The sequence below is a fragment of the Podarcis cretensis genome (assembly GCF_951804945.1).
Source record: "Podarcis cretensis genome assembly, chromosome: 10".
Lineage (NCBI taxonomy): Eukaryota > Metazoa > Chordata > Lepidosauria > Squamata > Lacertidae > Podarcis > Podarcis cretensis.
In genome coordinates, this window is record NC_137179.1 from 26,018,146 (window position 1) to 26,042,596 (window position 24,451).

Below are 24,451 nucleotides of genomic sequence, written 5' to 3' on the forward strand. Positions count from 1 at the left end.
ATTCGACTCAATTGACCGCCCAAAGTTGTGGAGGAAACTCACAGAATTAAAAATTGATCAGCGCTTATTGATTCTAATGCAAAATCTACATTCTTCCAATACCTGTCAAGTCAAACTTAACACCAAAGGTCACCTCTCCTCAGACATCCCAAACTCGAAAGGGGTAAAACAAGGGTGTATTCTTGCCCCCTTTCTATTTAATTTATTTTTATCAGACTTGCCAGATTACCTTCAAAAAATAGAATCACATGCCCCTAAACTCAATCAGAAACCAGTTCCTCTCTTATTATACGCAGACGATGCTGTCTTACTATCACTAACGAGCTTGGGTCTGAAACGTCTTATATCTTCACTGATCCTTTACTGCGAATGTAACAAACTCTCTATAAATTATGAGAAGACAAAAATTTTGGTCTTCTCGAATGGTTGGAAATTAGAGAAATGGAAAATAAGAGGGCAAGAAATCCAACAAGTGAAAATCCATAGATATCTGGGAATCTTATTCCAGAGCAACTTAGGGTGGGCAACCCATCGCACAAATGCCATAAAACAGGCAAAGTGCATCTCATCAGCAGTTGCCCGTTTTTATTATCAGAAAGGTAATCAATTTATTCCTGCGGCCAATCAGATATTTCAAGCAAAAGTGCAATCCCAGATATTCTATGGTATCCCGCTATGGGTCCAAGCATATAACAGTGATATAAAAAAGATTCACTCCAGCTTTTTGAGACGTATTCTTGGACTCCCTCTTATGATCAAATATGAAACAATGTGTGCAGAAATAGGCATACACACAATGGAATACTGGGCATGGTCCACCTCAATAAAGTATTGGTTACGCTGCCATTTTCGCTGCCCTCCATCAAGTCTGCTCGCTGATTTGCTCAAAGACCCTTATAAATCAAGATGGTATCAGCACCTTGAAAAAAAAATTGAATCTTTAGGCATCGAGCTGGAGCTCCTGTACAATTCTAATGAGCAATATATTCTCCATAATATCCTAACTAGACTAAAGGATGTCGAGAGACAAAATATTATGGCAGCTGTAAACAAAATTTGCTCCCCCAGATTCTACGATTTAAATATCTTAGATTGCAGAGCCAATTACGTCTCTAAATTAATAATCCCAGCCCAACGTAGGGCTTTTATGCTGGCCCGTTTGAATGTTTTTCCCTCAGCATTTGTCTGGGGAAGATATCAAAACATTCCCAGAAGCAAGAGATTCTGCAGATGTTCTATGAATGTCCCGGACACTGTAGAGCATATCCTCTTTCATTGCCCATTGTACAGTACGCTCCGTCAACGCGTGCTGTCCCCCCTTTCGGGTGGTCTGGAACCCCAGCAAGCTGAATGTGTGGGACTCTACCTATCCGACGCTGACCAAAGGGTAACGGCGGGGGTAGCCGAGTTTTTGGCAGCAGTCCTCCAAGGAGCAGGTTAACAAGGAAAACCACTGATTCTATATGTATATATTTATATTTGTATGTAGCCAACTCCTGCCTTTTTATATATATCTCAAGGCTTTTATATGTTATTTTCCTTTTACGGTTTTACCAACATAATGCCTAATAAAGGTTTGATAAGTAGTAGTAGTAAGAACGGACCTCCGGAACGAATTAAGTACGTAACCAGAGGTACCACTGTACTTCATAATTTTGATCAACTTGATGCATTAAAAAAGCGCAACCTGTTTTCTTCTTCCTACATCCTTACAGGTGAAAAGGTAGAAAACAAGCAGGTGCTTGTGAACAAGTCAATGCCAACTGTGACCCAGACGCCTCTGGAAGGCAGCAGCATCCCGCAGCAACCACAATATAAAGATGTGCCCGTAACGTATGTCACACCATCATACTTTATTTCTAAAAGCCAGAGGGGGGGAAAGGAAGAGTGTATAGTTCATGCTTAGTTCTGGAAAAGTGGGAAATAAGGCTGAGCAGCAGAAGGCAGGGAGACCAGGTCAGGAACTTCATTGGATCACAGACAGTGAACTTAGTTTTCCAGGTTGTGCAGTGTAGAATATCTGTAGGCTAACGTGCACATGCCATGGGACGCAGGTGGCGCTGTGGGTTAAAGCCTCAGAGCCTAGGGCTTGCCGATCGAAAGGTCGACGGTTCGAATCCCTGCGGCGGGGTGCGCTCCCGCTGCTCGGTCCCAGCGCCTGCCAACCTAGCAGTTCGAAAGCACCTCCGGGTGCAAGTAGATAAATAGGGACCACTTACCAGCAGGAAGGTAAACGGCGTTTCCGTGTGCGGCTCTGGCTCGCCAGAGCAGCGATGTCACGCTGGCCACGTGACCCGGAAGTGTCTCCGGACAGCGCTGGCCCCTGGCCTCTTAAGTGAGATGGGCGCACAACCCCAGAGTCTGTCAAGACTGGCCCGTACGGGCAGGGGTACCTTTACCTTTACCTAACGTGCACATTCCATTAATCATGTTGTTAAAGTGTTTAAGCTCGCCACTTTTATTCTGAAAGAAAACTAGCTCCATTCTGGAACATGCTGTATACCTCAAATATATAGAATCACAGAATTGTAGAGTTGTATATTATTTGAAGAGAACATCCAAAACTCATGTAACAATAAATGCAGAAGTTGTTCAGGTAAATGTCATTTCTATTATAATTTTCACTTATCATGGAAGGGCTGGGCTGCAACTTATTCTTTATTTATCTGTTAATGTTCTTTTTTAATATTCAAGCACAGTGGTATCATTTTTAAATCAGGGACAGAAAGGTGTCTGTCATTCCTTTCCTTATAATTTAATTCCAAATGCGTTTTAGCAGTAGTTTTAGTATAAAAAAGTACATTTGCTGTCTGAGCTTTAAACTTGCAACCTGATGTCCCACAAACAATGTGGCTTTATTTCTGAGAAATGAAATATGTGTTTTCTCTCCTAATCGTTAGTTACAAAGGTGCAACTGATTCATACATTGAAAAAGTCATGATATCTTCAAATGCTGAGGATGCATTTTTGATCAAAATATTGCTGAGGCAAACGAGGCGGCCAGAAATTGGAGACAAATTTAGCAGTCGCCATGGGCAAAAAGGTATATACATTGTTATGTTTAATTTTTTTAATTTGCTGTCCTTGAAATAATGCAATATGCATTGCTTATTTTGTAGCATATGGGGGTATCTGCATAAAATTGGTATATACATATATGCTGCTCTCAGCTATTCATAAGTACATATGCTCATGTTACTAAAAATGTGTCAGTGGATGCAAATGACTGGGAGCCTAATACTGTAAAATATAGAATATAACAATGCTAACAAAGAATGGAAATTGCTCTGTTTTGTAATAACAATTCTGCACACAATTGGCCAAAATATTCCAATCTCTTTGTCTTTGTGCACGTACGTGTGTGTGTGTGTGAATGCATATACAGTGGTACCTCAGGTTAAGTACTTAATTTGTTCCTGAGGTCTGTACTTAACCTGAAACTGTACTTAACCTGAAGCACCACTTTAGCTAATGGGGCCTCCTGCTGCCCCCGCGCCGCCGGAGCACGATTTCTGTTCTTATCCTGAAGCAAAGTTCTTAACCTGAATCACTATTTCTGGGTTAGCAGAGTCTGTAACCTGAAGCGTATGTAACATGAAGTGTATGTAACCCAAGGAACCACTGTATCCAAGTGGAGATGGAATTGCAATCTTACTTATCACTGATCTGTTGAAACTTGAAAAGGGTTACTGGACTTTAAAGAACAACAGAGCTGAGTGCAACCACCATTGTGCTGCCCTTTGGTTTACTTTATGGGTGCGTGGCAAGCAGCAGTAGCAGGAGATTGAAATAAAGCCATTGACTATCCCTTCATGATGTTCACGATGCTTCTAGCCAGCTCTGCCTATGAGGATTAGGAGTGTTTCAGCACTTCCAATCTGCTGTCCAGACCTTAGGTGGTATTTCATCCCACTCTGGTCACTGCAGGGCCACTTGGCTAAAAGATGGTACAACATGCAGAGTTCATTTGCAGTGACGGACTGATGCTAACTGAATTTGGACCCCTTACTTATAATTCTCAATTGTGTAAAACTCACTATATCTTTTAACTTTTTATTAAAGAATATTTAGCTGATGAAAAACCTGCCTTTCAACAGCTTGGGCAATTGAATAAATTCTAATATTGCCAAGACCTTGATGGGGTTGCCTTTTGGAGCATGCCTGGAATTTTTATAAGCAGAAGCTACCAGCTATCTTTTTTGAAAGATAATGCATCTTTAATGCTGCGGAGCTCAGTGGGTGTCCGTGGACCAGTCACCATCTTTCTGCCTAACCTACCTCACAGAACGATTGTGACAATAACGTCTTGGAAGGCAGTGACCAGTATCATGTGAGTCAACTTTAGCTTCGGGAAGGAATGGCAGGTTGTAAATGAAACAAACAAACAAACAAACAAACGATAAATAAATAAAAATCAAGTTAGGAATATTGTCACATAAGCGCCTCATTTGCTTTCTGTTATCAGGCATCAATCAAAGTGTGAAAATTAGGTTGTTACCTATAAACAAACCACTTGCTCAGATGCATTGCTGATAAGGCCTCAGTTTCTACATCTTCCCTTAGCAACTCTGCAGCGAAATTAAGGTAGCAGACCTGCTTTTCAGAGAATCTAGGGAGAAACCAATAGGAATCCCCCAGGTGAAGTTTCTTGATAAGGACATCTCCTGCGTAAAGCATTCAGACTTGTTAATTTCCCCAAGTGCTCTACAAAATATATGCATTGTTTTCAGTGCACTTGGAATGATATGCTTGACTGCTTTGCATACCGTGCCTAATTATGTTAATCATAGAAAAACGTGGAGCTGGAGCTTGCTAGATGCCTGACCACTTCCCAAGCTGCAGTTCTGCTGTTGGAAACAACTCCCAACAAATGCCCGTCAAGCCTTTCTTCTTCAAATGTTTCAGTGCAGAAGATGCCATAGCATACCTTGGAACTTTAGACCATTGCTTAGTCTGCATGACTGTTCCCCTGAACCCACCCCATAATGTCTAACCTAAAAAATATATCTTCTTGCAAGAGAAGGGTACAGTTGTCCTTAGCAGATAGGTTCAGTATTGGTTCCTCTTTGTTTTCTGAGACCCTTTTGAAAACATACCACTCGCAATCTTCTCTTGCTCTGTGCAGCATGAGACAATATCGAGTACATTCAGAGCCTCAGTCAGTGCCCCCTGGGAGCTGAGTGTATGCTGCGAGGTGCCCCAGAATCTTCTGCAGCACCCACATTTCTGCAGTTGACAAAACAGAGTGGAAATTGTATTTACTGAAAGGAGGAAGCTGGGGGAAATACTGCTCCAAAGTCATTAAAAAAAAATGTTGCTTCAATAATATTTCAGAATTCTGTATCTTCTGAAAGTTGTGGATAAGCAGATGTAAAACCACACTCTATTCAGTAATGATGCACTTTGTTGGTGCTTCTCATTTTTACCCTTCTGTAAAGGGTGCAGTTTAGGGGATACTTGAAATTTTGCAAGGAACATCCTTGCATTCTTTTGGAGTGCCAAACAGAGAAACCTAAACCCATTTGAGATAATATTCCTGTTGTTATATCAGTAGCTTGACTTCCACCAGATATCTTTTGATTGAGCTCAAACAAAAGGAATGATTTAGCAGCCATGCTTCTTTTTTTTCAAATTCACAAAAACTGAAATCAGTTCTTGATTCCACAGAGGGCTGGGAGAACACAGAAGTTCTAACTTCTATATTCACCAGATCATTATATTTCCAGATTTCCTCTTGCTTCTGTAAAAGTCCCAGTGAAGGGGGAAAGTTAGGCTCCTTTGATGTGAAAAAAGCAATATATCACTTCTCTGAAAGAAGGTTTTGCAGTCTCTCATGTGAAAAAGGATTAACACCTCCAACAATGGTCCTGCAGATCACAGAGCTAAGCAGCAATGCTGAGCAGTATTCCTGAAGTGGAAGAACTGTATTTAAGGAAGGAGGATTGAAATGGCAAACAGAAGCTGTTTTAATAGCTAAAGATCCCAGATAAAGGCTTAAACATTTCTTGAAGTATTTGCACTAAAATGCCTCTAAAGACAAGGAAATGACTTCAAATTCATAAATACTATCTTTAGGAAAACAAAGTTCTGTGGCCCTTAGCATTGAGATAGTGCATGTTCACTGTAGTGCAGAATAAAGATACATTATTCACAATATCCAGTACCTCTTACAGCCTTTTTCTTCTCTGGTATTATTTAATTAGTGTACACTATTAAAAGCACAGGTCTGACAAACTCAAACCCAGGATGGTAGACATATTCCTTTAAAAATATATGGTGGCCTGAGGACCACATGAAGTATCTTTCTTAGTCTATTTTTGTCCTGTTTTTCAGCCAGCAGGCTTCTAAAGCAGCTTACATAAGCCAATCCAATTAACTGAGGAATCCTGTGTATGTCTGCTCAGAAGTAAGCCCCAGTGAATTCAATGGGACTTTTTTAGGGAAGTATGTATAGGATTGCAGCCTAAAAGCAAAATAAAACTGCAATTAAAATGCTATTAAAGGCAGAACTCAAGTTAATCCATTGGAAGACAAATACATAATTCTAGTAGAAAGAATTAAAATCATACATGAAGCTCCAGTGCAGAGGCCTTGGACCGCTTTGGGGGGAAAAACAAAACCCAGCAATGAGTTAATTGGGCAAATATACAGAAGGAAGTTTTGAGGGCTGGGGGTGAGTGGGCAGGAAGCATTGCTCATAGTTTCTAAGCATAAGTGAATTCATTGTTTTTCTTTTTCTATTCTTGTCACTTTTGCCACACACAAGCGTCTTGTATAACTCCATGCAGTTTTGGAGCTTTAAGATTCCTTGTGAAAATGGGAGTCAATCCATTAAGTTCTAAATAATCTGGAGTAGTAGCAATATAGTTTAGACCCGGGTAGCCCACATGGCGCCATCCAGATGTTGGGCTTCCACTCATTAGCCCTGCCCAGCAGCCGGAGTGATGGGAGTTGCAGTGCGACAACTGGGGAGCACCATGTGGATTAGCTCTGCTTGAAGAGAAACGGCCATTGATGCCTTAGTGGAACTCAGAGTTGGGGGACAGGTTGTTTTAACCATAACATCTGGTTCCATCTTGTTGGATCTCTTAACCAGTGGTGGCCAAACTTGGCCGTCCAGCTGTTTGGGACTACAACTCCTATCATCCCTAGCTAACAGGACCAGTGGCCAGGGATGATGGGAGTTGTAGTCCCAAAACAGCTGGAGGGCCAAGTTTGGCCACCACTGTCTTAACCCATCTCATCCCTTGGATCACAGCACTGAAAGCATTGCAAAATTGTATTGAATTAAAACGAAGCACAGAATTATCCCCCCTTTCCCCCCCTTTCCACTTGAAGCATGTCCATACAAGACTCCCAACTTTCGTAACTTTTATTTTTAAAAAACCACTGCTTAACTTGCTGTTCTGAGTGTCAAGTAAGCATTTTAACTCAAATAACAAACAGGTAACCTTCTGATCCTTTTCAGTAAATCTCTCCCCCCCCCCCCAATTTCCCCCCTCTCCTCCCTTCTCCCAAATTACGGTAGTTTAGCATTTTATGGCACAGAATAAAAATCTCCCAATTCTGTTTCCAAATAGTATATATCCTAAACACATTTTTCTGAAGCTCTTGAGTCATTCAGCTATGTGTATTTTGTAAAGTTCCTATGGTTATTGTTTTACAATAGCTGCTTCCAGGAGCATTGTAGGGGTTTCAGTTAATCAGCTCTTTGTGTGCTTCAGACTATGCAAATTTATCACACCAGACCATTCAGCAGCTCATGGGAAACCAGTGTACAAGCTGCATTGTCTTCTAGCGCCTCCTCTAATTTAAAATGGTTTTAATAAAGAAGCTAATCAAGTTTGCTTATGTATTATTTATCTGTCAATTTTAATTCTGGCCATCTCGATGTCATATGAGAAGTACTAAGTGACAGGATAGATCCACAAATGATTCAGCAACGGAACAAATCTAAAATTAATTGGTGCTGCTTTGCCCTTGTACATATTTAAGCAAATAGTGTCTGCTAACTAGAAGACCATGTAGCTTTGGCATTTGCAATAATTTATTTTGCTATAGTGATAAACTGGATCTCCTAAATACTTCCATACTATTTTGAATTAACAGAGGGTTGGGGGGGTGAGGGGCGGGTTTAAATCACATTATCTGGGTCTCTTAATGCCAGGAATAGCATTGAATCGCTTCATTTATTTAAATAATCTTTATCCCACACCTTGAACATGTGGCTCGTTGGTGAACTTTGAAAGCATACAGTTAAAAGCATTTTTGTACATTCTGAGATCTCTGCTTGAGCGACATAGAAAAGTAGAAGGTAAAATTCAAGATAAATTGTATTTATTTGCTTTGAATGGCCATCATAATGTCCTTTTTTTGCTCTTTAAAATATGGCAATCCTACCCAACAGAAACTAGCAGCACTGCAGCTGTTGCTTCTGATCCAACTGTGTCATAGTTTGCACTCTGTATACTATGGGGCTGAATCAGACTTTAAGCATGATAGGATTATTTGCCTTATTTAGAACCTTAAGAGCTTTGTCATTATGAAAAGTATCTTATGCTTATGATTTTACTCCTACTGACAGATTTTTCTGATAGCTGAGCAGTATGGGATTATTATTATTATTATTATTATTATTATTATTATTATTATGAAAGCAACATATTCTGCTATAAATGATACGGATCCTTGGATTTTGTACATGGAGGGAAAACACAAAACTGGTGCAGGATGTATCTGAAAGCTTCAGGATATCTGCCTAAGACTTTGGGCTTGAAAACTGGAACCTAATAGATACACAGCCCCATTCAGTCTGGGCTCTGATATTTACGGGGCCCTTCACATGGACCCTGGACACATGGAAACTGCTTCTTCATGAGCTACAGGATGCCATATCAGTGGATCAAGGCCCATGAGCCCAGCACTCCCCATGTGATCATATCTCTCAATAATAGCTAAGCTATGTGGGAGCATCAACAAAAGCAGCCAGGGTCAAATTTTAAGGTCTTTATGTCTTAGAGCAAGATCTGAGGCCACTAACTCCGTGACCAGCAAAGCCCAAACAAAAGGCCCAAATACTTTTGCAAAGTATTCTAAAATATATGTGGTGCTTTTGATTTGTGCTACTCCCCGCTAAAATATTTTGAATGGGGCAAAATTATCAACAGTTGTCTGATTAAATCTGATGCCTAAAAAAAGAGATATATTTGTGCAAAACATGTACACTATCTTGCATGCTCCTTACAAAAAGTTACTTGATGTGTATTCCACAGAAAATGGGGCATATTGGATTATACTTTTTACTACGCAGACGCTATAGAGAATACACAGATAAATGATATCTGATCTATAAAGAACGTATGTTGAAACATAAATTGGCAATGCCTTGCTGGTATCCATTTCGAATCACCTTGAATTATGAGCGAAAATAATACCAAAATATATTCTTAATTGCAGAATCCAATAATATAGCTACCGTGGTGCTAAGTGTGAGAGCTCACAGTATTCAGGATCATTGTATACTCTAGGAAGCAGCAATATACCTATTCAGCTCCGTAACTACACTGACTGGCACGAGCTCTCTAGAATTTCAAAAGGGTCATTCTCAGTCCTATCTGAAACCGCCAGGGTTTGATCTAGAGCCCTTCTACATGCAAAGCAGATTCTCTACCACTGGGCTACACACATACTCAACAACTCCACATAATCTGAGCATGTAGGTTTTCCCCCTTCATTCATTTGTAATCTGCCCAGAGGACTTTTATTATTGGGCAGCATCTAAGTGGCATAAATAAATAACATTTTAATTGTGCCCTCAATGACCCAATACCCTTTTTGTGAAATTCAAAAGAAAAGAAAAGAAGAAGCAAACTCCATGTGATTGTATTTGAAACAGTACAGAATTGTTGAATCCCTTACCATAGGAAGAAAGCATCTATCTAGCTTGTCTGTCTAATGTTCATTCATTTGAGGATCTGTGTTTGGGGATGGATCTAAGCACGTCCAAATCACACAGATGAACTCCCATATGCCTGCTGGGATAATATGTGAACTGTCCACATTGATCTGATTTGGAACTATAATTTCTCTTCTAGAGGGGCTACGTTAGGGGCTGCCTTGTACACAATCCACTGGGATTGCCTCTTGGAAAGGAATTAAAATTCTGATTTGTGCTCTTGCGCCTCTTCTCGTGCAAGGGTGGGGAACCACAGGCTTGGGAGGCAAACACAGCCCTCCAGGGCTCTCTTGCGGCTGTCCCCACCCACCACCAACAAGTACCCCTGGAGTTTGCCCAGATGACAGGGTGCCCCCCCAAAAGTCCCTACCCCTGTCATAATGGTTTCGGTAGGGCGTGTGCAGGCAAACCACCTTTTGAGTTACGTCCTATGCTAATCTTTACACAATGAGATCACTCATCTGTTAAGATGATCACGAAAGGTTCTTGTTTGGGGTGGGGGGCTTTCTTCTCCCCCACCTCTCACGTGTACTTCTTGTTGCATGGGAGCCACTTTCTTCTTGCGCAATCCTGTACAGGAGGGAACATGACATCTGGGGGGGGGGGACCCAGCCAAAATTTGTGCATCATGCGGCTTGCCAGCCCCATGGGACTGTACCCCAGGCAACTGTCTCTTTGGACCGGAAATCTCAGATTGGTGTGTGTGTGTGTGTGTGTGTGTAGGGGTTTTCTCAGCTGTGGCTCCTTGTCTTGCAGAACTGCTTTGTTTCTTTTGCTAAATTCATACCCTGCTTTTCCTTGTAAAATGCCCAAGCTGACAAACAACAAAATGCAATTAAAATACGTGGTCTAAAAAAAGTGACCATTGATTATAATAATAAACATAATAAAGAATAACACAGTAAAAACAATGTGACAAGTAAGGGCCATTAAAAATAAATAAATCAGAAAATGACAGCTAGCTAAAAACATGTTAAACGTAAAAGAAACTGCAGCATGTATTAGAAGAAGTGAATATATATATATGTTTATGGAATACTCTCTCCAAGAAGGCACACCTGGCTTCATCACTGTTCATTTACAGGCACCAGGCAAAAACATTCTTCCTCATCCAGCCCTTTGGAGCTTCATTTTTTGCTTATCTTCTAGTTAGGTGGGTTTGAGATGGATTGCGTATATATGTGTGTATTGTATTTTAGGTTCTTTTACCCATGTTTTTAATGTGGGGGTTTTTTTTGGGGGGGGGTTACAAGTTGCTTTGAGTTTCACTTATTTGGGGGGAGTGAGAAGTGGCTAATAAATACAATTAATAGTAATAACATTATCCATTATTACTATTATCAACAGCTCCACAGTTGGTAAATAGTTATAATCCTCTACCTACATTAGAGGATTGGTTATCTTAAGCGTGGCGAGTGGTACAAATTATAAAGATACAGAGTAAGGGAAAGTAGGCAACTTACTGATCATTTTATGGACAAGGGTTGCCTCTTTATAATATAGTTTGGCACCACAAAATGTAAGATAATGTTGAACTGCACACATTGCTCGGGACATTGTACTTTTTTTGTACTGTATATTTTATATACTGAGTTGTATCCAATACTAGTTCTCGGACCAGACCCGTTGAAATTAATAGTCATGTCAAACTGTGGTCCATTCATTGCCGTAGTAAAACTTCATTTGAATATAATTCATTTCACTTATCATTTAACTGTATCCTTTGCTTTATATCTTTCTCACGTGGTTGTTTCTTATGTCTTCAGTTCTGTATGGTGTTTCCCCCTCCTAAACAAATAAGTAATTTTTAAATACAGTGCAGCAGAGCAAGACAAATTAGCTCAATGGGTCAAACACCTGTTTAAATACTAATTAAAAAAAGGTTTCTACTTGTCACTTGAAAAGAACCCGAAGGTTAAGCAGACCTTGCTCAATAGGGAATTCTGAAGTTTGTGCATACCTAGTGAGAAGGTCTTCTCTCAGGTTCCTGCCAAATGCACATCAGATGGTGCTGGGTGAGACAGAAAAAAATGAGTGAAGTCCTTTCTGAAGGACCTCATCACCCAAGCAGGCCGCTGATCTGTGGAAAGTCCACTTCCACTCTAATGCTTAGGAAGCAATACAAGGCATAAGCAAGGTCTATATTTTAGTAAGGTCAGGCTACTTGATGAAAAAGTGGTGTTTTGAAATAATTGAGTCACTGTGCTGGATTTTTAATGTTTAAGCATGGTGGTTGTTTTTTTACTGTTGGAGAGTTTTGTAAGCACTGTATATAACTAAATGGAATGTATCTTCAAATAAGGAGGACAATGTAATCCTATGCACATATATGCAAAAGGAAGTACTGTTGATTTCAGTAGGGTTTACTCCCAAGTAATGTGTGCAAAGGACAGCAGCAGCCCCCCCCCCAAAAAAAAAAGTTTCTTGGAGATGTTGTCCTGCTTTGCATTATTCTGTTTTACTCAAAATACTTATTGTGTGGCTCATGAAATGAACCTTAAAACAGGTGGCATGGCAAATGTGTCAACAGTTTCTGTTTCTTTCTAGAACTTAAGAAAGACAGAAAGCTTGTTTTAAAATAGCCATGAACATTAAATTTAAAGTGATATGTAGACTGGCATTATTTATATGTAAATAAATAAATAACTCTCTGATTAAAGAATATATATATATATTAAAAAGGCTGAAAATAATTTAAAATAACTTCTAGCATTCAAAGAAAAAAAGAGTTTTTGCAGATGTACAGTTGTACTTTGTCAGGTCTTCACAGACCAATGCTGCTTTAGTTGGTTAGGCAGCTAATTAGTTATATTTACAAACAAGAGCGCTAAAAGATTTTTCTTGGAATTAAGAACTTTTAACTTATTTTGGAAAAAAGAACTTTCAAAGTTGCCCGATGAGTTGGATGGGGGTTCACTCCACTCGCCCCATCTTCCAAATCTGTCTAAATATTTTGTTTTAACGTCTAATCTCATTATGCTCTCTTTGTGTTTAACTTGTATTAAAACCTGTCAGCTATGACTGGTCTCATAAGCACAGTCAGCGGACCAGAATAAGTTAATTATTTACTTGTGTCACTAGTACTCTTCATCTAATGAAATGCACAGCTGTGTTAGATCTGCAGTTGGACGTCTCGATTCCATTGTTATACAAGTCAGCAAAGGGTAGAAGCTGCTATGATGGAGGGGCCTCGGTTCTTTCTGCTGTTCTGCCTTTCTGTGTCGATTTCATGGATCTTTTATCATTCACTTTCACACAAAACAAACAACACAGCGCCTGTCTGCTATGGGAACCGTCTTGGCATATAAAAGGGTTTCCAGTGCCTGAAGTAATTTTAAGTTAGTGCAGATTTAATTTTTGGCTTACAGGTGCCCTTTCCTCCTCATGCAACCAAACACAATTTCCTCGTTTGGAGGAGGGGGAGGGATGTATGTTTGGCCAAACCCACAATTGAAGTGGGTGTAAATTTTACGTGTTATTCTTTTGTATATTTCTCACACCTGAGAAAATTACTAAAATGACTTTTGTCGGTATGGTGTTACCACCAATAGATTGGTTTGGCGGGGATTTTTTATGGGGTAGGAACCAGTAATAATGGTAAAAATCATGTGGTTTTTTTTAAATTGAAAAACACAAAATAAACTATAGAAATGCTTGATCTGCTTCTTTCATTGCACCTATCCTTCCAAATACTGTTAACAGCTATCCCATTCACCCTGTTCTTATTTTGTTTTGTGTGTGTGTTTTTAATTGGGCAGTGGATGTTGGTGTTTTCTGACCAAGCCCTAGTATCACGATCTCTTCTTGCCCTTCCCCGCAAGTGCCTGGTTGAGTAAGCCCTTGTTTAGAGAGTGTGTAAACATTGCTTAACCTTCCCTAGTCCAAAACTCTTTTCTCCAGTTATAAAATGTATTGCCCACTTTACTGTACAAATCTACAAACTCTAAAGTATTTTAAAACATTTTACTGTGCCACTCAACTAGTTTTTTGCCCACCTGTAATAAAGCCACCATACACAGTGAGAAAATTTGGTTTGCATAGACGTGGGAAAGAATAGATGATGTTTTGTTCTAAATGTTTGTGGTTCGATTGTATGCATCCTTGTTTTTTTTATAAACACATATGGTTTTCAAGTTATTTAGACGCATGCAATCCAGTATTGCAGGGACGCGGGTGGCGCTGTGGGTAAAACCTCAGTGCCTAGGACTTGCTGGTCGTATGGTCGGCGATTCGAATCCCCGCGGCTGGGTGAGCTCCCGTCTTTCGGTCCCAGCTCCTGCCCACCTAGCAGTTCAAAAGCACCCCTAAGTGCAAGTAGATAAATAGGGACCGCTTTATAGCGGGAAGGTAAACGGCATTTCCGTGTGCTGCGCTGGTGCCGGCTCGCCATAGCAGCTTCGTCACGTGACCCGGAGGTGTCTCCGGACAGTGCTGGCTCCTGGCCTCTAGAGTGAGATGAGCACACAACCCTAGAGTCGGACACGACTGGCCCGCACGGGCAGGGGTACCTTTACCTTTAATCCAATATTGCTAATGTTTCCCCAACCTTCTGCAGGGCAGGGAGGGAAGTTCCTTTTACAAGCAGAAGTCCTTCCCTCTGACAGGTGGACCAAAGTTGTACCCCACTCAGTAAATAAAGACAAGGAACATTAGAGGATTCCCCCACTCTCAGTTTCCTCAAACTTTCTGTGTTGGGCCTGAGTTTAGAAGGAATACATATTCTGGGGTCAGTAGCTCAGATAAAAGCCTCTGCAAAATAGCTTGACGCTCCCAAAGTACAGAGTAGTCTGGATTGTAGGATGCTAAGTGGTGGTGTTAATCACTGCAAAATGATTTTTTTTTTTAAGTCTGCATCTTTCATTTATCCTAGTCAGTATTGTTAGCTACATTTCCATGAACACCTTTAGTAAGGGAGTCTCCGTTTTTGAGTGAACTATTTTTAATTGGATAGGCTAAAATAACATCTAACTCTTGCCCAGAAGCATCATTTTGGCTCTGCAAAATGAATTGCTTGCTTCTGTCATTTGAAAAACCAGTATATATTCTGTGTTTCAGGGGTTTGCGGCCTGATTATGCCTCAGGAGGACATGCCGTTTTGTGATTCAGGAATCTGTCCTGATATTATCATGAATCCCCACGGCTTCCCATCTCGCATGACGGTTTGTAACATTTTTACAATACTTGACCTTAATGCATTATTAAAAAGTGCTATTTACCCTTTTGGGGTAAATATCTATCTACTGTTAATAAAAGAAAAATGCAAGTTTTTACACTGTGCATTATTCTTCATAGGGCAGAAGGTGGAATGGGAAAGTTGTGTATCTTGACAGGTAGTGCTCTCCAGTGCTGACAGACATTGGTCTGCGTGGGAATAACATGAAGAGGTTCAGGAGAACTGTTTGGCTAAGTGCCAGCTCAAGGCATTTTGCAGCATGAGGTGGAGCAACAAGTGGTGTAGAGGTTAAGAGTGGTGGACTCATAATCTGGTGAACTGGGTTCGTGTCTCCGCTCCTCCACATGCAGCTGCTGGGTGACCTTGGGCCAGTCACACTTCTCTGAAGTCTCTCAGCCCCACTCACCTCACAGAGTGTTTGTTGTGGGGGAGGAAGGGAAAGGAGAATGTTAGCCGCTTTGAGACTCCTTAGGGTAGTGATAAAGCGGGATATCAAATCCAAACTCCTCCTCCCCTTCTTCTTCTTCTTCTTCTTCTTCTTCTTCTTCTTCTTCTTCTTCTTCTTCTTCTTCTTCTCCCTCATTCCCACAACTCAGGGTGCATAGTACCCAAAGCCAACCTAGTAATTTTGGTACCCAATGCTGAAAATTTCACAACCTCTTCTCCCCTTCCTTGACAAATTTATATACACGCGCGCGCACACACACACACATATATTGTAACAACAAGCTGCCTTTTTAAAATATCTAAATTCAATCTACCTGAAACAGCTCACTTGTTCTACCTGACATTGGCCATGCTTACAGAATATAGGATCAACTTCAGGTTTCTGTCTGGGATCTGAAAAGCTGCTTTAAGTATGCTCATGGGTTTGGGCCCACCAAGTGGGACATATTAATTGACTGATTAGAACGGCATCCTCCCCTTCCACCTCACAGGCTGCTGCTGAAAGTCCCTTCAGTTTGCCATGCAACAAGAGACACAAGCCCAATATCCCCTTGGATATGCGGGCCTAGTTGCCTGTCTTGTTTGGACTACTATTTGTCCACAGGATTTTGTTTATCCTCATCAGTTCCTTCTCTTTGCACCTTAGACAGATGTAGGGAGAAATCTCTAGAAGACTACAATATTTGGAGAGGTCTCGCCAAACTTAAAATATCTCTGCTTTCTGCTGCATAGGTGGGAAAACTAATTGAACTTCTGGCCGGAAAAGCTGGTGTCCTGGATGGCAGATTTCACTACGGAACTGCATTTGGCGGGAGTAAAGTGAAGGACGTGTGTGAAGATCTTGTGCGTCACGGGTATAACTACCTGGGGAAGGACTATGTAACATCTGGCATTACCGGGTAAGAACCTCCTGCAGGCGACATGTTCCTGTTTCTAATATCTAATAGTGCCATATGTGCATAACTTTAACGTGAATAGCTGCACATGGTTTTTTATTATTATTATTAAAAAAGAACCCTGCCACTAGAGCTTCAAACAAAATTAAGAAGCTGGCTTCTTCTTGCAGTGAGGTTTTTTTTTGTCACTTAAAATACAAAAAGTTCTAAGCAGTTTTGGCAGAGGTGCCGTGTGCTCTTGGAATATGATTAGCAGCCTTAAACCAAACGCAATAGCAAAATACGACGTTGAAGGCAGGTGCTTGTCTGTTGGGAGTTTTTGTGAGCGGCTTTTGCCAATTGTGGAGTCGGTCTGGCATAGTTGGCTGGTCTGTTAACTTCCTGCTGTGTTGATCAGACTGTCTTCAGAGATGTGGAGTTCAAAGGAATATGAGAAGGTTTAGGAAGCAAGACAAGGCCATATGGCCCAACGCGTCTGTGTTTTTAAAATGTATCTTAATCCTACCTTTCTATTTTCTACCACATCCTCTCTCCCCCCCCCCCACTCTAACACCAATATAATCTGGGCCACTAACCTGTTCCATCTGTCAATTCTTCCTCTTTCATAAACTATATCTTTGCTTGTCCTAAATCTGGTTTGCTACTCCAGTTAAGGATAGGGGGAAATACATTTATGTATCTTAATGAACTACAGGTGTTTTGTATGAATCTCTTAATGGTATAATGCATTTGCATTTTAAAATGTGTTGTAAGTCACTTGGAGACCTTTCAGTTACAAGGCTTAATAGATGAGGATGATCCTAGCTGAAAAACATGGGTAGTATGACTCCTTTAGGGAAATTATGCAGGATGGAAAATGTTTTCTTTTGCCCCACAATGTGTTTTTTGAAATCCTCTAATTTGTCTACATTTGCTTCGGGTGCCTAAAACTGCTTCCCTTCTCCCACACTATCATTTTCAGTTCCAATAATTTTCTTGAAGGTCATGTAACAGCAATGGATTGCAATTGTACCTACCAAGAATTCAGGAGCAGTTCCACATGCCAGCTTATAGACTGACTTAGACTGACTTAAGAGGATGACTTATGGAAACTCTCCCATGACCTGAAATCTTAATAGCTGGAGGAGCTCTCTTGAAGCTAGTTAACATTTTAGTTATTCTCGGATGTATCCACAGAGGTATCATCTTTCCCTGCCCCCATGAACTGCAGATCATTCCACTTCTTCCATAGAAATCAATGAAACACATGCTCCTCCAGTGAGCTGTATGGAAAGTGTTCTTTGATCACAGAGCAGTGAGTGAGAGGAAAAGAGAAGGCACTCGCCATACCCAAAATACCCCTTTTGTCCACAGAATCTAGGGCAGAAGAGGAGGCAGGTGTACCCAACCCCTGTCAGGTAATTTCCTGCTTCTGACGCTACCACATTCCATTGTTCCTGCTTACTTTCCACTTCCGTTCCTCCCATCTTCTGGCTTTCTACCTCTAGTACCTGCATCAAAAGTCTTTGCCAGGAATTTCTACTGAAAGCTGGATTGGGTGGGGGGAAGGAGAGAGAGATTGGTTTGGCTGACTTGCTGTGTGTAGTGTGGTACCTGCTTGAAGTCCAGAGCTCCATGGCATTGAGATCCTGAAATAACAAGCTGTTTGTATTTGCAGTGCACCAGCTCTAGGGCTCTTATGCACCATGATCTGTGTTGAATCCTTTCATGTTTTGCAAGATCAAGTGTCTGGCTGAAGCTTCTCAGGTCTGCAAGGGATGGCTCCTGAAGTTCTCCGTGGGTTATTTCTGAAGGGGGTGCAGAGAATGTGGTCAACCAGAAGCCTAGTGGTTGGTGAAAGTGCAGGACTTGGGGAACTGGGATTTATCCTACTCACACTCACAGTCACTAATACCTGTTTTCCTTTTTGTAATCTTATTTATATAAACAATACTTTCTTAGCTTCTCTGAAACAAACTTTCTTCTTCCCTCTCAGGGAGCCATTAGAAGCCTACATCTATTTTGGGCCAGTGTATTACCAGAAACTGAAGCACATGGTTTTGGATAAGATGCATGCAAGAGCTCGAGGGCCCAGAGCTGTGCTTACCAGGTATGGCAGAGACAGGATCACAAGCACAAATGCACAACACCAAAAGGCAGCCTTCAGGTCTGCTCCATTTCTCAACAGCTATAGACGTGTAGAATCTTGCACAGAATGCAAAAGCTTCAACTATAGCTTGAAAATATGTAAACGGGTCATTTTGAAGCCAGGGAATGACGTGTTGGCGTTCTTTGATTTGAAAAGGGAAGGGGAGTCCGGTTGCTACTTAAAAAGAAAAATACACAATTCACATAGCAGGTGAAGAGACATTATTATATATATTTTTGGTTAGAAGCAGTAAGTGGTCTTCTAGCTGAATTGAAGCCTCTTCCCATTCTTCTACTTCTCCACACCCAGTCACCCTTTATAAGCCGAATGAATGAGGACCAGGGAGCAATGCATGCCCCTTTTCTGCTGTATGTGCCTCTTCTTAGGCCAGCCTCATTCCTTTTGGATCATTGGGCCTAACTACAGCCTTAAGTTAGACCATACATATGAGCCTTACATAGACCGGGGATAGCCAGTGTCATGCCCTCCAGATGTTGCCGAACTACAACACCCATCATCTGTCACTATTGATGGTGCTGGTTGGGGTTCATGGGAATCCATCGACATCTGGAGGGTCCCATGTTGGCTAATCCTGCTCTAGACTCCTGTAGTAGAGATAGACACTCTTTTGATGCTGAACATTTAGCAGCATTCTGGTGTGGTTTATTTTTGGGGGTGGGGGGTGGGATTACCTGTTTCAGTGGGACAACATTCCCAAAAGTCTCTTCCTGTTTGATTGAAAGGCAACCGACGGAAGGCCGCTCCCGTGATGGAGGCTTACGGCTGGGAGAAATGGAACGGGATTGCCTGATAGGCTATGGAGCTAGCATGCTACTGCTGGAAAGACTTATGATTTCAAGCGACGCATTTGAAGTGGATGTGTGTGGCCAATGTGGATTGTTAGGCTACTCTGGCTGGTAAGCAGACAACTGAATTTTTAATGTTTCAATGTGGTTTACCCAGAAGCTTGCATATGTGTGTGGTCCCTGCTTTTACGTTAAGTAAGAGCTTTCCCTCGACAAATGAATGTAATACGGTGCTTTGCACAAGTTGCATTTTGACCTGTGACACAGAGGATACTTGTAATTCCAAACTCGAAGGAAGGTAGCTCTTTACAAGACTTTTTTAAAAAAATGCTAATAATTTATTCTTGGTATTAATGTGATGCCTATGTTCTTCTTACAAAGCAAACCTCAAAGATTATTTAGCCCTTCTAGTCAGGGGTTTAGTGAAGTTTTTGTAGTGCCCGCAGAGCTTCTGGATTATGTCTTTACAGGACAAAAATCATTTAAAAGGGAATTGGGCTCTCCCTTGTGTTTTTGGCAGAAGATTATCTACTTTTCTGGAGATATTCCAACCATATATATATATATATAGAGAGAGAGAGAGAAAAGCTACCATCTAAACTTAGGCAAACAAAAAGGGCTGAGTGTAGGAATTGAGACAAAGATGTGATTGCATGTATCACCCATGTTACAAATAGCTGACTTATCACAGTGCTTTCAGAAGAGAGGAGACCAGCTGTGTCAGTGTCCTTTTCTCATCTAAGATCCAAATTAGACCACACTGAAAAGGCTGGCAAAAGAACTTAGTGGGACTATACCTTTTGTTCAGTGGCTTGGACTCGTGCAGAGCAAAAGCAGAGGGAAGGGATGTAACGGAGATTGTGAGGGAGACTTTTTTTCCTCCCTGCAAATTTTGCTTGTAAAATCAAGTCGCCCTCCCTGGCCTTACCTGTGTGCATGGCTTTTCCTGTTTAACCTAGAAAATTCTTGAAGCTTTTCTTCTTTCTCATGGCACAGATGGAAAAGGACTTATAGACTGTTATTTGCACGGGGCAAGACTCCTATTGTCTTGCACAGTCCTAAAAGCTTTATTCAGTTACTCTTCTTTTAATCTTAAAAAACAACAACTGTCAATTACAAACCACTTGCTAACCACTGGATGAATTGCTGTAGTGTAATGGAACGTCATGAGAATTTTCTCTATTGCGGGGGAAGGCACCTGCAATAGAACGTTGGTAAACACTGCTGCTTCTGTTAAAGATGTGAAAAGTCACTTCCTCTGGGAAGAAACCACTATACAAGGCCCAGAGGAAAGGAGTACAGAAGTAGTGGTACTAAGCTGAAAGATCAAAAGGGAGGTAGAGAGATTAGAAGCCCAGAAGTGACTGAATGGGGAACAGATTGCTACACAGTGTACTCAAAACACTTAAGACCTGATAAATGGAGGCAGACACCTGAAGTATTACTAAGGTAATGGAAAGGGGAAAGGCTATGGGTTGTATCCAGTGCTGTGCAAACAAACTTCCACTCGAGCAACAGAACTCCTACTTCCCCAGAAATCTGCTCTAAAGGGCCTCCCAACCTCCTGAAGCAGAGTTTTGAGGGTGCATGGTGGGGGGTGGCTACAGGGTGAAGTCCCATTACATGAGCAGAAGTCTTCCCCCATTTGCACAACGGCAACATCGGCCCGAACCCAACTACCTTTTCCTTTAGGCAGAAAACATGTCAAACAATCGGTGGGCTTCCTTAAAGGACTGTATGCCACCACGCCCAGTTCTAACTCTGACAACCAGCTTTTCATGCCAAGACAAATTATACATATAAACCATCATCATGTGGCTTTTCAGGCACTGGGCATTTTGAATGTCATTTCGCTCTTTTCATAAAGCTTAAAGGCTTTAATTTAGACTCTCATATATATATATTTTCCTTTGGTATTTGGTGGATGTAGAAAACATAAAGGCTAGCATTATACACGGCATATATTTATCTGCAAGTGCAGAAAGGGTTGGTTTTTTTCCTTGCAGCAAAGCAGAGACGATTCTGCATCCTCAATATGCTTGCAGATGCTTTGCCAGGTGTAGTATAGCCTCAAAAGGAAGAAACGAGAACTAGAGGTTTTTAGAGGTCAGAGGGAAGCAGTTGAAGACTATAAAAAAGATGCATGTAGCCATGGAAGGGTGTAGGAGCTTTGCTTCTTGAACATTTGAATTTGGAATCTTTAGACTACTTTTCATACTTTCATAAGGATTATAAACTAGTTTTTGTTTTTTGTTTTTAACGCTGAGGTTCACATGATGGTGCCCGTTGTTGGGTTCTATTAAAAAAATTAAATGATAAATATTCAGAGAATTACAATCCATAGCTATGGCCACTTACCAAAGGAAAAGATTACAGTTTTAAGGGAAATATGAAGAATGGCATTTGCAATTTCACAAAACTTGTTCAAATGTTGTGATTTGCCCTATATAAACTCTGGAAAGGCATGCAATTCTGGTCTTCTAATGTATTTACTGGTTGGGGGAGCATAACCTGTAATTGGGTTTCTTATCCAGTTATTAGGTTCTTATTCGGTGATGATGTGTTCTGTCTGTCAATAGTGGGAGCCAAGCAGCCCTGTAATGAGCAACACAATAGAAACTAGGCAATTACAGCAGCTCCAGACCTCTGAAATGGTCTTGGCCAGCTTTAGTGAGGAATTGGTATATAAACAAGCTTATTGCACGACACGACACGACTCTAAAAACTACATGGAAGACTGAAAAGGAAGGTGGCTATTTGAGTTGGACGTATCGCCAAGAACCATCAACCAGATAGCATTTCTAGTGCAACTTAACAATGAACAATTTTGTTGGCACTAGGACTGGGCTCCTTCAAGGAGGGGACAGCAGAGTAAAAACAATGCTATCCAGAATGTTTTTACTTTATGCAATCATCAGCTATGCATTGCCTTAGTCCAGAATTTCAAGCACTCAGCAAGGACGTTAACACCAGCCTTCCCCAACCTGGTGCCCCCAGACATTTTGGACTGCATTTCCCATCATCTCTGATCACTGGTCATGGTGGCAGGGGCTGATGGGAGTTGCAGTCTCAAACATCCAGAGGCCCCCAGGTTGTGGGAGGCTGCCTTGCCTTAAGCTGGAGTTTCTAAATGCTTATTTTGGAAAGCCATTCTGAGAGGGTTGGAATTGGTGACTATATGAATGCAGCTGCCAAGGCAGAAAATCCAGTAGAATGATGACGTGTTGAGCTAAACAGATTTTTTATTTCACAGATCTGGAAGTATTTGGCTTTCTGGGAAGCCTTCAGCACAGCCTCTTGCTCCACATACCCTTTTGTAGGCAGGCCTAAGGGTAATAAGCCTTCATTCTTCACCTGCTGTCTTCCCTTTGTGGAATTATAGATTACAAGCCCCTTGGGGCAGAGACCTGTCTCATCATTTGTAAAGCATCATGCACATAGATGGTGCTATATAATTCACAGGGAAGTAGGAAAGGGAATTGGATAAACAGTGTGGGCCCAAAAGAGTGCACACGACCTCTTGGTCTTTCTTTCCAGTCGGTCGAAAGTGCATTCTTCTTGACTCTGCGATCTTCGCATGAAGAAGCCCTGCAGTGGGAGGCAGGGCACATAGAGAGGCGATCTTGGAGTCTGCTGTACCACTAGCAAACTTCTAGGAACACAGGAAGTTGCCTGATACCAGGTCAGACCATTGGTCCATATATCTCAGCATTGTCCACACTGACTGGCAGCAGCTCTTCAGAGTCTGTCCCAGCCCTGCTTGGTCTTGCTGGGGATTGACTCTGGAACCGTCTGCATGCAAGTCAAATGCTCTCCCACCAAGCCGCAGCCCTTGCCCAAAGCAGTTAGGTCTGTGCATTATCCAGAAATGCAACCAAACTGTATACAAGAGATGGTTGCGGTTGATAAATTTTATTATTTATATTTGTCTTAGAATCATAGAATTGTAGAGTTGGAAGGGACCGTGAGGGTCATCTAGTCTGACCCCCTGCAATGCAGGAATCTTTTGCCCAACAGGGGTCTCGAACCCATGACCTTAAGATTAAGAGTCTCATGCTCCCAACTGGGCTACTACACACTGAGCAAACAAGATCTATTGTCTCATATATCCAAGCAACACTTTCTAGGATTAGTCTTCAGGTTGCCATTTTCTCTTCCCAACATGCTGTGTAACCTGTTTTGGGTAGGCTCTAGGATGATGCCTATGGGCATTTCAAAGGCACGATAATGCCCAACTTAATGGTCTCCTTAGATGCATCCCCAGCTACATATATGATCAACCCAGAGATTCAGGAAAACTGACATCCTGGAAGCTCTTTGGAAATTTTCTAGCCCCCTTGCTCTTCTACCTGCGGTGGGGGAAACAGGACTCAGGCACACACGCCTACCCCCTCTATTGCCTCTGCTTCAATGTGATGCCAAATGACTTGTGGGAGGAAGATTTTAATCTCACTACACAGGTTAGGGAGTAAGATCCAAACAGCCCAAACCACCTTCTTTTTCTTTTTTAATCATCCCTAAAAATGTATGTGCTTGGCTGTAATGAAACCATGAGCAACTGACTTAGTGGGCTCCCTCTTGCTTTTGGACAGGCGTACTCGGGGAAACCTGTTAATTGTGGTGTGTGGGTGAACGTATTGTTGTCTTTCCTCTCAGCTCCAGCAAGTACAGGTCTGGCCATTCATTCAGCACACAAATTAGATTGAGGGGGCACCTCATTCTTCACCCCTAAATTGGAATACCACAATTAACATTTCTGTGCCTCTGACTGAAGGTTTCCTTGGTAATACAGGGCTGCAACAGAGGCTCGTACTGCAGTTAGGGGAGCACACCAGTTTACATTAAACATTTACAGCAGGTGGGCCAGTAGTGGAAGTAGGGTGGGAGAGGAAGGGAACTCGTACAGAATGACCCTTCTTTGTAGACTGGAATTAGCTCATTGTAAGATAATGCTGACCTATTTCATACTTAAAATGTAATTTGCAAAGAGGTATAAAATAATTACTCAAAAGTGGCACTTTCAAAGCCACCGGTCGCCAAAGTGAT

General features: G+C 41.5%; 1 protein-coding gene across 1 annotated transcript in view; it reads left to right on the forward strand.

The window, feature by feature from the left end:
- POLR3B (RNA polymerase III subunit B) overlaps window positions 1–24,451 on the forward strand; it is a 64,688-nt gene that overhangs the window by 38,489 nt on the left and 1,748 nt on the right. Inside the window, exons 22-27 of the mRNA XM_079992276.1 lie at window positions 1,716–1,833; window positions 2,901–3,043; window positions 15,011–15,114; window positions 16,308–16,474; window positions 18,447–18,560; window positions 19,343–19,516. Coding sequence (XP_079848402.1) covers window positions 1,716–1,833; window positions 2,901–3,043; window positions 15,011–15,114; window positions 16,308–16,474; window positions 18,447–18,560; window positions 19,343–19,516 — 820 coding nt within the window. The remainder of the gene's footprint in view (window positions 1–1,715; window positions 1,834–2,900; window positions 3,044–15,010; window positions 15,115–16,307; window positions 16,475–18,446; window positions 18,561–19,342; window positions 19,517–24,451) is intronic.